This window comes from Abramis brama (assembly GCF_963993115.1).
Source record: "Abramis brama genome assembly, chromosome: 10".
Lineage (NCBI taxonomy): Eukaryota > Metazoa > Chordata > Actinopteri > Cypriniformes > Leuciscidae > Abramis > Abramis brama.
Genome location: NC_139972.1, coordinates 23,100,926 through 23,117,253, shown reverse-complemented (window position 1 = coordinate 23,117,253; position 16,328 = coordinate 23,100,926). Strand labels below are relative to the sequence as shown.

Sequence of the window (16,328 nt, the reverse complement as noted above, 5' to 3'; positions counted from 1 at the left end):
AGCAATTATGTTGCACTTAATGAAATTTCAAATGTGCTCAGGAGGCTGTCGGCAGAACGGTCCACATGTGCAACGTGCAAATGCAGCCCACCCTACCTGACCTCCTTCAGCTCCACATCACTTCCTGGTTTGTTGTAGAATCCTTTGCTTTTAAAGGAATAGTTTACCCAAAATAGCTCACCCTCGTGTCGTTCAAAACCCATATGCATGCATTTAATGAGGTCAGTAATTATTTTCTAATTACTTTATTTCAGCAAGGATGATCAAAAGTGACAGCAAGTACATTTATAATGTTGCGAAAGATTTCTATTCGAAATAAATGCTGTTCTTTTGAAATTTCTATTCATTAAAGAATCCTGAAAAAACGTAAGAAAAAACAGACGTTTGTTGCGTTTAATATTTTTAACACGTTACAAGAGTTTTCCTGATTTACAACAAGATCTACATTTTCATGGGTTTAAACAACATTTGCTTTAAATATTTTTAACCCTTTAAACAGTAAATATTAATAAAAGTCAGAAATGAACAGGCTATTTTTTACATCCCTTTGACATCCAAGAGTTTTAAAAAGTGATTTTTCAATATTGTTTACAACAGGATCTGCATTTTCATGGGTTTAGACAAATATTTGTTATAAGAGAATAACTTGAAATAAAATTAACTTGATTTTCAAAAGTCATATTCTTCTTCTTATTATAATTAACAACATTTATCACTAAAAACATTTTTTGTTCTGTTCTGTATAACTTCAGAAGTATGACATATAGAATGCCATATGGACTCTTTGTAGTATTTTAAAAGTATTAAAAAGTAATCAACATAAAATTGAGTAAATCATTAATAATTGTTTTTTGTTGGTCTATGCTTTAAGGTTTTTCCTCTGTGAACCGATTAAGTGCTTCATTGTGCTTGTGACATTTTTAGGCAATTAAGATGCTAACATTTGAAGCAACTAACAAAGAAATTGGTCTCTCCATAGTGCTTTAAACAAGGCCACATCTTCCCGCTATTTTAAGAGATTCTTGGGAGAGTCCAACTTTACGGTTAATAAATGATGCTCCTCCCATCGTTGACGCTTCAGATTTGGACCGTAACCGTGTCAAACGTCTGTTATTCCCCCAGGCTGTTGGTGAGTTTACAACACCCTGATAAACTGTAGCAGCTCCGATATGAATATCCCCCCAAAAAAACATGAGCTGCTGAAGCCCTGTGAGACGGCGGAGGTGGCATTATGACTTAGGGAGGCTGTCGGCTCTTGCAGCAGAAGTGTTGTTGATGAGGAATGGCTTTATAGTCCATCTTTCTGATCGTACCATATGTGTGTAAACATAAACAGTCTGGCCAGAGTGGCCTAATTACATACTATCAGTGTTATTTATTTCCTAAAGGTGCTGTTAGAGAGCTCTCTCTCTCGCTCTCTCTCTCGCTCTCTCTCTCTCTCTCTCTCTCTCTCTCTCTCTCTCTCTCTCGCTCTCTCGCTCTCTCGCTCTCTCTCTCGCCTTTAGTATGTCATACTATTTCAGCCAAGTGTGAATATTTCCACTTATTATAATGCAGTTAATGTCATGTATGATTTCTCAAAATGATTTTCTTCTCAAATATTTTAAAAAGTCCAAAGTCACTGGCGTGAGTTGTAACGCTAGCATTCCCAAATGATTTGATGGCTAATAGATGCAAACTAATTTGACCTTCAATTATCATTTATTTTACACCAGCTGCATTTTACACTCTGTGGAAAGAAATGTTATTATTACTTGTTTTGTGAAACTGAAGGATAAAGCATGAAGGCATGACCCCAGAGAAAAGATTTAAATTTTACACTGCTGGAGCGGAGTCCTCCTCGCGGCTCAGTTTGTTGACAGCGGAGAAGTCTTTCAGAGCGTATTTTCGACAGTTCTTTAATGTTCCTTTTCCTAAGAACTGGACTGTATCAGTTCTGCCAGATGTAAGCTCACAAGCTTTGTGATCTATTGAAATAGAACTTTCAACTAACCAGAACCAGGAAAAACTCATTTTTAAGGGGTTCCCTGTCGATAACATCAAAGGCTGCCTTTTTTTTTCTTGCGCTTTTCGTTGTGCCAATGCTCTAAATTGGATTTGTGAATGCGTGGCCTCTCTTATCTCAACTATTCATGTTTTGTGTGTGTGTGTGTGTGTGAGCAGACTATTATTGTTTCATTTCCATTTTTTCCATGTTCCGAATTCGAATTTTGTTTGCTGTTGTGGAGAGTCTTTCCTAAATCAGCGAGCACATATGCAGGTTGAAAAGCAGTTGGTATGTTGTCTAAAAGTGAAAAATTCCCAGTTTCTCCAGTGTGTGTCTTTTTAAGTAGGACAGTGAAATTGATGGCCCAGTGCTGCTAGGTGACCTACATACACTGGCTCGGACAAAATAGACTCCTGAACACGAATACACACACAAAGCAGGGGAAGCAGAAGTCAGCAGAGCCTCACTGAACTCACATCCTCACAGATGTTCACATTGACACACATATGCAAATAAGGAGAAATATTGTGAATATGATGTCCTGTACCATCATAATACAACCTGGAACCATGTGCGAATTGCTATTCTAATATAACCGTGATAGTAAAGTAGAGATGGGTCACAAGGGTTGACTAAGTATCTGCTGGCCGTATAGCAGACAACTAATTACCGACACATTCCTAGTGTGCGTATATAATATTATATACAAAATATATCGAGATAAACAACCAACATTAGTAGGGTTATTTATTTTTTTGTTTGTGTCAAGGTGCCATTTTGTGTCAGGGACAATTTAACCATCAACAGCATATCTCTTTAGAGCAGTCAACAACCTTTATTGCTCATCAGCTTCACTCCGTTCTCTCTTTCACCTTCACTCCTGTATCTCTTCTCTCCATGTAATATCCTGATGCAGCGTTCACTCAGGTGCCCGGCTCAAGGACAATGACTTTTAGCGCCATGATTCTAAATACCCAATAGAGGAGTGCGGTAATGAGATCCATCGGTTTAATTGTTACAGAGTTGGTGCTTGTTTGGGAGAGAGTTTGGAACGGCTAATTAGTCAAAATGATTGAGATCCGGAGGCCCGTGTGAGGGAGGAGATAGATAAGGTGAAATGTGCCGAATGCATTATTCAACGGCAGATAGAGGAAGAGCTCTTTCTCGCTCGCTCTATTGAGAAAGACAGACCCCTACACATCCACGTCCTAACCTTTGACCTCTCACACCTGAGAACAGACACGTGTATTCTTTTGTTTCGTATCAATCCTGATTTAAACCATCGGATTAACGATGTTACCGAATCTCTGTGGCTCACACGATAACCCAGAGAGAAACCTCAATAGCGCTCAATACCGACATAAAGACCACCTGTTGTAGAGAGTATAATTAGGCACCCTGATGCAATCGTTTTCCGGTGAGATGGATCAATTTTATTTCACTCTGAAGGGTGAACACCGGGGCCCGGCTCCCGCTCCCGCCACTGGCATTTGCACTAGTGAACACCGCATTATCAAATATGTTTTTTTTTTATGTTTATTTTTTTATAAATCTCTCTCTCCTTAATTCGTCATGCCAATTGCTTCCTTTGAGAAATTCCTATCATGGCCCTCGCCTTGATGTGTCTGCTGTAATTAAGGCTCAAATTGTTTTGATGCAAGTGTAATCACATTAGCCTGTTTGCAGGGGAGAGGGGTGAAATTGGACTTGTTGCTCCAGCGCCTGTGAAAAAGGCAGCAGACTGCGTGGAGTTTATGGATTATGAAAGAAAGAACTGTCAGAAAGCATCGAGCTCAAAGCGGCGTCCCATATGGCTCTTCATTACCGGCCCTGTCAGAGCCAGTCGAAACGCCACAAACACAATGAAAGCCTAATTCGCATAGTTAAAGATGAGAATGGGATAAATGTTAGGGGATGATTGCGAAAAGATAGCTCAATTATTTGTGAGGGAACAGATTTTTTGGTTTTGTTTTTAGAGATATTTGTTTGTTTCGTTTTTTTTACTCCCCCCGTTTTGTTATGCCACTTGGCGTGTTGACAATCAATGCAACTAGCACTGAAATTACAGTTGGCTTCATTTATATTAGTCACAGAAAAATGTATCAAAGATAGCAATATGTTGAATTGTAATGACTCAGATAATCATGCAGAGTCGAGTGAAAGACCAGATGGTGCGCGATATGTAGGAGGTCTTTGGAGTTCAGAGAGATTTTTCAAGTAATATTCACAATAAATTATAACATTGTTAAAATCTTACATCCTCTAATCCTTACTTTGCTTGTAATTGTAAAGAAGCGGCTGTACAAGGTATGTACCTTTTTTTTTTACCCATCCTTTTATTTACCTTTTGATCTTATCATCTGTAGACATTTATTATGCTGTTTTCATCTTCAATTACATAGAGAGCAGAGCAGCTTTTATTAAGTTGATAAAGCTGAATCAGCTCTTTAACCCTCGTCTATCTGTCTATCTATCTACCTATCTACCTGTCTGTCTGTCAGACAAGTTTTCAGTCTTTACCTACAAAATATTTTGGTTATGATACATTTGCTCAGATGAAGGACTGCTGATTATCAGTGCTTCCTTAGAAGATACAGGGGTCATAAAGGTACTCACACATGAAAAGTTTAGTTCTAACTTGGGATGATTTGGTAGGTTATCGTTTACTTTCAACTTGTGATATGATTTTACTCCATTGATTTAATAGAAATAATTGAATAAAAGGTTTGGCTTGATGAAAAAGTCTGTCTCTCTCCCTCTATCTGAGCTGTGCTCCACAATTCGTGCAGATGTACCCTGCTGACTGTGCACATATCGCACCTTTCCGTTCATCCGTCTTCTGTAATGAGGGAGGAAGGACTCAGATCATTAGCCATTAGGGAGGAATGGCTGCTTCTGAAGTGGCTGGTATTTTAGTTAGGTGGCTTTTGGAGGGCCTAATGTTGACATTAATCTTCAGTGCCACTTGCGAGGGTACGGCAGTGACCTTAATGGGGTTTTTTTTCTCCCCCCAAAGATAGGGCACCCCATCATAAGATCACTCCCCAGATCTTTCACACACTTTCCCTAGATGTGATTGCAAACACTTCTTGTACATCTGTGTTTTCCAACCGTTTTGTCTATATGTACTCAACAGCCCCATCAGGAAGGCTCAAGTACTTCACTGACACCAAACCAGTAATGTGTTCCTTTATTTTGAACAGTATATCTATTGTTTTATCATTTAAAACCTAACATACTAATTTTTTGTCAAATGTTTTTCTCAGAAAATGTTTTGCGCCGTCTTTATTTAAAAATAAATTCCACTCAGTTTGATATGTTGTTATAAATGCAAAGAGATTCACAGTTTTATTTTTTGTCCAAATACATTTTGGGACATATGATCCACTACAATTTCATCCACACAAATTGCCAAAACTTATTTTATTTTATTTTATTTTATAAAAAAAACTGAATATGTTAATATATGATATACATTTTTAAAAATATGTATTTTTTTATTTAATATAATTTTTTTATATTTTTTTAATATTAATATAAATACTTTTTATTATAAAATGATTTCAAATAATATTTTTTTTATTGTGTGTGTGTGTGTATACATACATATATACATACATATATATACATATATATATATATATATATATATACATATATATATATATATATATGTATGTATATATATATATATATATATATATATATATATATATATATATATATATGTATATGTGTATGTGTATGTGTGTGTGTATATATATATATATATATATATATATATATATATATATATATATATATATAAAGTCAAGTATATTTGTATAGCGCTTTTCACAATACATATTGTATCAAAGCAGCTTCTCAGTATTAAATTAAAATAATACAACAAGGTTTGTTTCTAGTGGAATTTACTGATTGATAAAATTAAATTAAATATCCCCAAAATATCCCCAACTGAGCAAGCCAAAGGCAACAGTGGCAAGGAACCGAAAAACTCCATCAGGTGACCTAATGGAGGAAAAAAAAAACCTTGGGAGAACCTAGGCTCAGTCGGGGGCCAGTTCTCCTCTGGCATTTATGAACTAGAGGCCGGATTGTAGTTTGAACTGTATGATTAAAAATATTATATGAATGCCTGGCTGAAGAGATGCGTCTTTAATCTAGTTTTAAACTGGGAGAGCGAGTCCGAGCAACGAACACAGTATCAGGAAGGCTATTCCAGAGTTTTGGAGCTAAATGTGAAAATGCTCTCCCTCCTTTGGTGGATCTGGATATCCTACGTATGACCAAAAGCCTCGAATTTAGTGATCTTAAAGAGCGCGATGGATTATAGGGCAATAGAAGATCCGTTAAATAGACTGGAGCTAAGCCGTTTAGGGCTTTATAAGTCAGTAGCAATACATTGTAATTAATACGGAACTTTATAGGTAGCCAATGTAGTGATGATAAAATCGGTGTTATATGATCATATTTTCTTGATCTAGTAAGAACTCTAGCGGCTGCATTTTGGACTAACTGTAGCTTGTTTATTGAGGATGCAGGATATATATATACACACTTTTTTTTTTATTATTATTATTATATATTTTTTTAAACAAAGCAAATCAAACAAAGCAAAATCAAAATCTTTGCACTTTGCACTTTGCACTTTCCCCGACATACACCTAGCCCTAGAGTACAAATTAAACGCTGGCGTGTTTATTTACTCGTGCTAATAGAACTTGTTCCTTAACATTCCAATGGCAGGTGCATTAATTTGCCCCGCTAGTTTTCTAGCATTGCAGCTTAGTTTATCTCCACACCCTTGAGATCTGTTTACCACTGCTGGAGTAAAAGATTAATAAAGTGTCAGTGATGGCGCTCGGCTTCAAGAAGTTTTTGTTTTATACACTTCTCTCCCCTCCCATCCCAAATTCTTTTTTAGGTCCTCCCTTCGGTTTCTCCAAGAGCAATACCTCTCTCCCAAGTCATTATAATGTAGTGGGGTGGCTGGAGCCACAATCGATTACGCTGTCTAGTCTCATTTAGTTTACAAGAGTTCCAAGTTCCAGAGAGCTTACCGAGAGGCTACTTTTCTCCCTGCCCGTCTTCTTTTTGATTAAGCGGATGTGTAAATAAGGCTGCAAACTCCCATCGATGCATGCCAATCTATTTATTGACTCCTAAGGATCATTCTCTCCACTCCCCATGGGTGTCTTCAGGCCGAAAGAATTGAGCTCCTCCCAGCACATGTGAGCGCCGGAGACAGCCAACTGTCTGCCGGGAGAAAAAAATGAAACTCATTGACAGATGTTCTTGTGGTGCTTTCTGCTCTCATTATTAATAGATGAGAAAAGGGCCCCATTTATCAGAGTGGAGAGAAATTAATTGACGCTGGCTTTGATTTTATTGCTGTAACTTGTTGTCTGGATGCATCACAATTGTTTTTCCTTTTTCGCTTCCAGGGCAAAGTGTTTGATAGCACAGGCACCCGCAGAAAAAGCTTTTTTTGTGCATTCTCTCCCAGACACGAACAAAGAGACATATGCTTGCCGACTCACACACGCAGACATAAGATACCTTATGTAGCGGATTGTTGCCCTGTCACTTCCCCATTGTGGCAGCATCCCCATCCGCTACAGACCGAGGTGCTGATGTCACTGGCCTGGTCTTTATGCCTCAGAATCAGCAAACAGTGTTTAAAAAGCAGCTTAGCATTTATTACAGGGTGAGGTGCAGAAAGCATGATGTGCAGCTGTGTCATTTTGTGTCAAGTTTCCTCTCTTTCCTGTGAGGGACCTAAATGTAGCTGAAACTGATTTTATTTTGGGCCTTTTATTTTGACTTTTTTTATATAGTTTTATTTATTGGTAACATTGTCAGTGTGTGGTAGATGGCACTGAAAAGAATCCACTTGAGCCTGTTTTTCAGCCTCAATGATGATTGATTTTTTTTAAAAGTTAATCTGTATAATAATGACCAGTAACATTTATATTGTGGCCATTCTAATTATATTAAATTGAATGAGATGTAGTATTACATGTTTTTAAAGGAACTAAGAAGACTAAAACTAAACCAATACAGGGTTCCCATGATCATGAAAGACCTTGAAATGTCAGGAAGTGTAATTTTTCAGGCCTGGTAAAGTTATTAACATTTATAAAACCTTAAATTCATGGATATTTCTGTAGTGAATATAAATGTTTCTCAGCTCTAAAATATTTTTTTTTCGCCTGGATTTTTCACTCGCAAATAGCAAAAACTCCAATCAATTTAACTGGAAATTTAACTGGTAAACATTTTTTGGGGAATAAAATCTGGAAATTATACAGAACGGAATGGAGCCGGAATGGAATTTGCATCCGTGTAAGTGGAACAGTTCAATACGGTGCAAATTAAGGTTTTGAGGTTCCAAACTTTTGTAGCAGCACACAGGACTTTTTGTCAAGCATCCCTTGCTTGTTTTAGCATTCCCCCTCCTGAGCTCATCTTGTGGTCATATATTATTCAGCATCTGATCTCGCATACCATTGTATGAATCACAGATTCATGTGATCCTCCATCCGCGCCATTTTGCGTGCGCGCGCTTGCGAGCGTGTCCGTGCATTCATGAGATGTTCCATAGGCATGCCATTTCCCCCCGCCGTTTAATATGCAACACACAATCTATTTACCATCTCTGGTCTCTGGAAAGGATACGAGGTGGCCGTAATAATATCTGATTCGGTTGTGTACCTCTTCCCTTTAAATACATCGAACTGCTCCAGGCACCCTCAGCTTTTTAAGCAAAGGTCAGAGGAAGGCTCATTGATTTAGCATTTTAATTTTATTTGTGCTGGGCTCCGAGGGGGACTGGCATTCAGCGTGGCGTGGCTCTTTGTTTTGTAAGAGGCTGTGAATGTCTGGGTGTCTGTTGAGACCCAGCCTGCTTCGCTCTGGCTAATAAGTGTGAGATGGCAGCCAGACGCCTCCGTAATAGCCACTAACACTTATTATCCTCCCCGAGATTGGAAATCCATGTGTTGTCATTGAGGGATCTCAAGACAAGTTAAGCGAAAGAAAAAAAAATAAAGATGCGGGTTTTTTCCCCCTCAAGCGTACCGCTTCAAAACAGATGTGCGTGTCGTGTTGTAGGAGCGTTGCGTTGGTGTAGGTGGGCTGTAAGGCAGAAGTGGTTTCCAATGTAAGGAAATGGCCTGTTCAGAGTGGTTAAGTCACTAACTGAGCGAGATAATGCCTCGGGGTGTTTGAGGCGGAAAAATGCGACGTCTCCTCCGCCAGAGCCGAGGCAGCTGTTGTTTTGCATTGTTCCCGTCCTCTCCTTCGCTTGACTTTGCAGGGGATGTGGAGAAGGGCCCACGATATTGGCACTCTTTCATTAAGAGATCCTGTTAGCGGCGCTGGTCTTGTCATTAGGAGCACTGAAGGCTTTTGATTTGCTGCCATTTCCAATGCCCGGTCGAGAGCTCACCCTGCCGATAGCGCCCTGAACTCTGACAAAGACAGCCTGAGGGATCGTTACCTGATCTTTCCTGCTATACTTGATGCATTTAGAGATGTGTTTGGCAGTTTTGGTTCTTTGCTGATCTGAAAACTCTGAAAAGTCACAAAGTTTCAGAAAAATGAGTTAATTAAGCCCTCGTCAAGTGATCCCAATGCTCCAAATACTAATTAAACATCTAAAATGATCTTTATTTGTATGTTTGTTTGAGAGGTGTACCTTCCTAAATCTTTCCTTTGTTTTAATAATCCATGAAAAATTGCCTTTTTTTGCTAGCCACTTAGCACAAGTTTGGTATCGTTGTAAAGCGCAGCATTCGAACTTTGTGAATATTCATAGCGAATTCTTGATGGCATGAGTCTGACTCAAACTCATGCTGATGTAAACAAAATGATCTTACTCGTGCTGACTGACAGAGCCAAAGCGTCCGCACAAAGACGCTTCAGACAGCGCGCAATCCCGTTATACACACATACACAGAATTACAGTATTTCAAAATATCTGTCTTGGGGAGTATTCACACAAACATTATCTGTCTTAGGTGAACGTTTGGTTAATTGTTGGGGAAAAATATCTGATGTGTAACATTATATTATATCCATGGATTGCAGTAGGTCTTAATATATTGGCTGTCTGTCTCGTTAATGTAAATCAAACAATTGTGGTATCATGGAAAAAACAGTTGAATATATATTTTTTCTATAGGTATGGGTTTTGACTTGATTTGTGACAAATTTGGTGTTATTACCATGGATTTTAAGGTATGGATGCTTGGTGATTTTGTTTTGAAACCTTCAGAAAACTTTTAACTCAACTTTTCTCAAAATTGACTTTCAAACAGGTTTAGCTCAGTCATTTTTTGTCTGATAACTCATTTTTTGAAAATTTGCTCATTGTGACTCATTTTGCCAGCACAGGTCACATATTCAGAAGATCAGAGATGGTTCTAACTCTTTCATCTGTTTTTTTATTTATTTATAACCCTATAGAAAACATGGACATCAGCACATTTATTACTCCATTTATTTTTACATTTTTTATTTATTTTTATAAAATGTAATTTATGTGATATCATTTTAAATATATAATATGAATTTTAATATATTAAAATTCCAATGAACCCCATTTAATTTCAGTTAAAATAATTAAGAAATGGGAATTTTCTTTAAAATAGAAAATTGTTTTTGTTAAGTTCCATAACCTTTGTGGGTCCAGTAGAAATAAATGGTGAACGTAGTGTTACAACTGCAGATGTTCTGCAATTATATACCAAATCATATAAAAAAGAAACCTGCTGATTCAGATGGAACCAGTCCTGTCATTTAACATTAACCTGCTATTATAACTAGATTTTTCCTGTAAGTTCCTTTAAATATATTCCTAGTCTAACCTCGTATGTATTTGTACACTTTTGGGCAGTGTGAATTATGGGATTGATTGTAGATCTGTCAATTGGCAAGGGAATGTCAGTTTCAGATGCTTCCTGCTGGGGTGCAGGTACTGTAACCCCCGCCCCCTCCCCTCCGCAGCCGACGGCCTCCCCGAACCACCCAATGTGTGCCAGCTCCCTCCCGGCTGCTGAGAAATTGCTCCTGACAGCTGATTTGTTGGTTGTCAGAACTGGTCGCTGTGCGGCTGATAAGGGCGCAGAGGCCCGAGATGGAAAACTAACTGCCTCTCATGATTTCAAAGGCAGCCCCATCAGCCTGGGGCCTGCAGACACATGTAAATGTCTCTGGGCTGAAATCACCAGGGATGTTTCTTCCAGATCTATCTATCTATCTATCTATCTATCTATCTATCTATCTATCTATCCATCCATCCATCTATCCATCCATCTATCCATCTATCTTCGTTCATTCGTTTGTTTGTTCGTTCATCTACCGTATCTATTTTTCTATCTTGTGCAGTTCTGTATCGTGTTTGTTAACAATTCAAATTTATTTATGAATGCCACACAAACAGCGACATCTTTTTTGATTGACTGATGTTGTGGGCCTGCTTGGCAGTATGTAATGACATGAATTAAGTCAAATTAAGTGAAAAAAAGAACTTTTTTACACTACAACCACCTACATTTATTCACCCCCCTAGATCCTTGCTAGGAAAGGTGGAGCAAACTAGACAGGGCAACGGAGCAATGGGAGGACCTGGTCCAGCCTGCATCGAATCATCAGGTCTGATCAGTCACAGGAAGCTCTAATAGGCTTGTACAGGAAGCCATTGCGAGAGAAGAGGTCACTGGGTAATTGGCTGTGAATCTTGTTCCAGCATCCTCCCATGGGGCGGCTGCTTCTATAACTCACTTCCTGTCAATGATGTCAACCCTCGAGGCCGCCTAAGCCTGGGCTGAAGGGTCGATGAGGGGGTACTGGCCGTCATCCAACTTTGAAGAATATGACAATGCGGCAATGACCGTAGATCACCCCTACAGCCTGTACATACAATAATTGCCCTTAATTACCTCATGCCCCAATACAAAGCCCTCATGCGGCTGTAGTGTAGCTAATATTCCATCAGTCAGCACATCTACGGCGTTCTGTTGATTTTAAACGGCACGCAATCCACCTCTGTGCTTACCCCAGCAGGGCGAGGAGTGGATTCTACTGTCATGGAGTCAGGGAGCAGATAATTCAGCTGGTGTTTTCTTCCCCAAACAAAACAAACTGTACGTATAATAACCGAGAGGTCACGCGGCGCTGGACCAGAGGCCACCGGCTTGTTTATCCCATGCCCTCTTATCATCCCTCCCGCCTCTTCATCTGCTCTTATCACGGCCGGTGTTGAGAGGGGCTCCACAGCTTCCTGTTTTGGGTTTGCTGTCAACCCCTTTGACCTGTTGACCCCGGGACTTATCTCTCACTTTCTTAAAAGCCAAACGCCTTGTCTAAAAGCAGCAGGGCAAGTGCTCTATCTTGGCTCTTCTTGTTGCTGTTACTTGAAGGCTTGTAGAGCAGAGCACACTTAAGTGTGAGAGTGTGTTTGTGTGAAGAGGCGTAGCCCCCACAACTTCAAAATATTTGTCGTAATTATTATGACATTTACGATATTATTTTCTATAGATATTCTTTTCTCCCTAACAACATTTTTATAATTTTTTTTGTTATGAAGAAAGAAAGTCTCTGCCATCTGGTTGCAATTTTCATATCCCAAGCTAATCAAAATTACATAAAGAATGTGATTAATACATAGAATGACTTTCATACACATTTTGAGTATCTCTTAATTTCTGTGTTAAATGTTGATCAGGTTTGAGACCCTATCTCAATGGGTTTGAGCATTTTTGTGTTGTTGTTGTTGGTGTTAATCATAGGATGTTCCCCATTCCTTGTGGATTGTGTGGCTCTATTGTGCTGTGTGAGGTGAAAATGGATCCTCAGTAGATGCACTCACTTAGGAATGAGGAAAAATAGTGTGTCACGTATTGAAAAACTCGCAAAGAAACATCAAATATTTGGTAATGGAATTCACATGCCGGCTGGCTCTACAAATCCCATTAAAACAGCTTTGAGCTTCCTCCATCTCTGAGGAGCAGACTCAGAGCTATTTTAATAGTGCCCAGGACTTCATCATTTTAACAGCAAAAGAGTTCCTGCTCTGTACTAGATACATAATTTGCATGGCATTAGGACCAGATAAAACGAAGATTGCTGCACGATTCAATGGCTCATTTATGCCTGCTCCATACGATAATAGCAATCAACAGATATTTGTTGCTTTTTTCCTGTTCATTTAACTGCTTCTGTGTTGGTTCACTTCAGTCATGAGCTGTTTTTTTTTTCCTTCCTTTCTTCCCCTGTTTTCTCTCTTCCCCTTCTCCCATCCTCTCCTTCTTCACAGGATTCGGCTTTGTTACTTTCGAGAACGAGGATGTGGTGGAAAAGGTCTGCGAGATTCATTTTCACGAAATCAATAATAAAATGGTGAGTTGGTTTCACCTCTTTGCAATTTTTCAATTCGGGGGCCAGGATTAATATTTGATCCTGGAAGCAGAATGGGTGCTTATAATGGGCAGCGTACAGTAAGGGTGACAGGGCTGCTGGGTGCGTGCGCACATGGGTGGTGGGTGGTGGTGGTGGTGGGGGGTGGGGGTGGTGTCATCCCTATCCCCGACCAGCCTGCTTTCAAGGGGATGAGAAGTCACTGGGGTGCACCAGCCACAAACCATGAAATTGTGTCTTGGATCCCTGTCTGCCAGGCTGGGAGTAAAGGCCTGTCTCTTTCCCACCGTCACAATTCCCTCAGCCAGGGAAGACTGGGAAAGGATCTGGCAGTCACTCTGGGGGCTTGTTAAAAGTGTGTGGTGCAAAAGATTGAAAGAAGATTTAAAAATCAAAGCCTGGGTGCTTCTTCCATGTTGGCACCTGATGCCCTGTCCCATGATTTTCTGTTTGCTGCTACGGTTTGTATTAGATTTCCCCGTGTCTTGCCAAGCTTTTGAGAATGAAAGACAGCAGAGGGACACGGTTCCTGACCTTGAGGCATCTGCAGGCGAGCCGCAGATCCAGCTTGCAGTGCTCGCGACGAATCACCAAATGAGGACAAACCCCAGTGTCATTCTACAAGACAGCCAGTTAGCAGGATTTTTAATGAAGGTCAGCACTGTCAGTAAAGTTCAATTACTTAAACTTACAAATCACAGAGAACCATGAGCCTCTTGGAGTTTTCCATGAGATCGAGCTGAGGACTGATTTGTGGCATTGAATGACCAGTGTTGGGGAGTTAACCAGCTAAATTTAACTACATTGATTCTTTAGCATGATAGTAGCTTTTTTTATTCAGATGATTCATATGAAATTAACTGGTTCACTGATTCAGGTTCTTACACAGAAGTCCCTGCATTTTTGATATTTCATTTATTCAATATTGATTCTCGAATCAATTTGATTCTGATTCGAAAACCATTTGATTATGATTTATTTAGGTACATTTCAGTTGTGTTTCCCTTTTGCTTTTCTTGAAAGAAGGGTAGTGTTCAAAAACGATTCATTTAAAGAACAGACTCGTAAGACTCATTTGTTTGGGGGAACCAGGCTACACTGGTTACGTTTTGTTTTTAAATAGGGTGTTTATTGTACATGTTGATGCTCAAGTTTATTGGTGTGCTCCTGTTTGAGATTGTATTGCAAAATAGCTTGTCTACTGCTTACACTTAGTTTAATTAGTTTCAAAGTAGCTTCTCAAACCCTTTTGATGACATAATGTGTCCCAGTATTTTATTCTAAACATGACAACACAGTGTGACCAGCCTCTCCCCTGTCTCTTCATTGATTTTTATATGATATTGCATCAAATGTTCTCATTATTCAACAAGCATCTAGAGAAAGCCTGAATTTCTTTTCTTTTTTTAACACGTTTCCCCCAGCGTCTCATAGCAGGAACCTCGCTGTTGATCGACTGGCTGTCTTAAATTGGGCCATTGGAGAATTACTTGCATAGCTAATATCAGTCACGAAGGTTTAAGAAAAAGATAAATGTGGCGAAGGGAAAACATTTACTTAAAATGACAGCTTTGTCATGGTCTCTCAGTTCAGATCATTTCGCAGATGATACGCTGGGAACGAAAGGCTTAAAAAAACAAAACAAGAAAAAGGTCAAGGCGTGTTGGGCAGAAACGCATCCTTCCTTTTGCTCTTCTTACTGATTTCAATTGCCATCATCAAGTTGCTTTTGCCAACAAGATCAAAGTGGTCTCTGAAGCCTCGTCTGCTAGCAGGCCTGTGTGCATATTTGACTTGCTAATTCGACCATGGTAATATTGTTATTATCATGAATATTTTGTACAGCGGCCGTAATGATCTCCCTCTGCTTGTGGAAATGCCAGCTTTGTACGTCGACTGCTGCTTGGTGAGCCGCCATCTTCATAGGCACCATCTGTGACCCTCGACCCCAGGCTGTGGAGCAGAGAACAAGCCAGGCTCAGTAGCTGTTTATAGAGAGGCTCTGTTGACCCAGTAAGGCCACTCTCGAGCTGCCAGGGCCCTGGATATCCATAAATGACCCTAAATGGTTCCAGGATCTGGAAAGCTGGACCGGTGAACGTCTCTACAGACTCCAGGCTTCCTGATCAGCTCATTTGATATCTGGCCTGGAAATACAGCCAGGCATTAAACATTCAAAAGACATTTCCTTGATCCACAGGCTTGGAGACAGGAACGCTGCATCCAGCAGGAAGGTTAGATCCCATGGATGGATGTAGATTACCTTGAAGTGAACTCTCTTTAGAGATTTATTTGAAATGTAAGTCCAATTTAGAGGTAAAAAATTTAGGGAGCAAACACATATTATGTCTTTATTATTTTATTAATGAAAACACTTAAACGATAGCACAGCACGACTAGTTCCAGATTACACAGATATGGAAGGGGGTCACTATTAATAGACCGACCCTAATGGTTGTTTTGACTATTTTCCTTCCCTTTCGAATTCGAACAGCACTTTCAGAGCCATAATATCCTGTTACGTCTGTGTGGGAGCTTTTTTTTGAAGTTCCATTCCGAACATTCTGTATTTTATCAGGCATTCCAGGGACTTTTATCTCCCCCAGTGCTGTCTGTCATGAGGAATACTGTGTGAAATGGATAAGTGGTTGAAATCACCTGGACTGATATAAAGCATAGTTTCATGAACATAGTTTCCACCGCAGTTAGAGGATTTTATGCGTCATTCCTGTTATGTTGCACCTTTTCAACTTCAAACATCACTGAATTGTTATATTGTGATAAAAAATTATTAATATGAATTTGTTATATGCATATTTTTATAGATGGAAATCATATATTTTATTAATTCATACGAAATTGTTTATTTTGATCTGCATTTGTGTCATTTTTATATAATTATTTTATATTAGAATTT

General features: G+C 39.3%; 1 protein-coding gene across 26 annotated transcripts in view; it reads left to right on the top strand.

The window, feature by feature from the left end:
• Positions 1–16,328, top strand: part of msi2b (musashi RNA-binding protein 2b) — a 257,350-nt gene that overhangs the window by 178,699 nt on the left and 62,323 nt on the right. For all 26 annotated transcript variants that reach the window (XR_014608035.1, XR_014608036.1, XR_014608037.1 and 23 more), the window contains exon 8: positions 13,311–13,393. Coding sequence is in view for 19 of the 26 variants with exons in the window: in XM_084127171.1 (XP_083983297.1) it covers positions 13,311–13,393 (83 nt within the window). In the remaining 7 variants the exon portion in view is untranslated. The remainder of the gene's footprint in view (positions 1–13,310; positions 13,394–16,328) is intronic.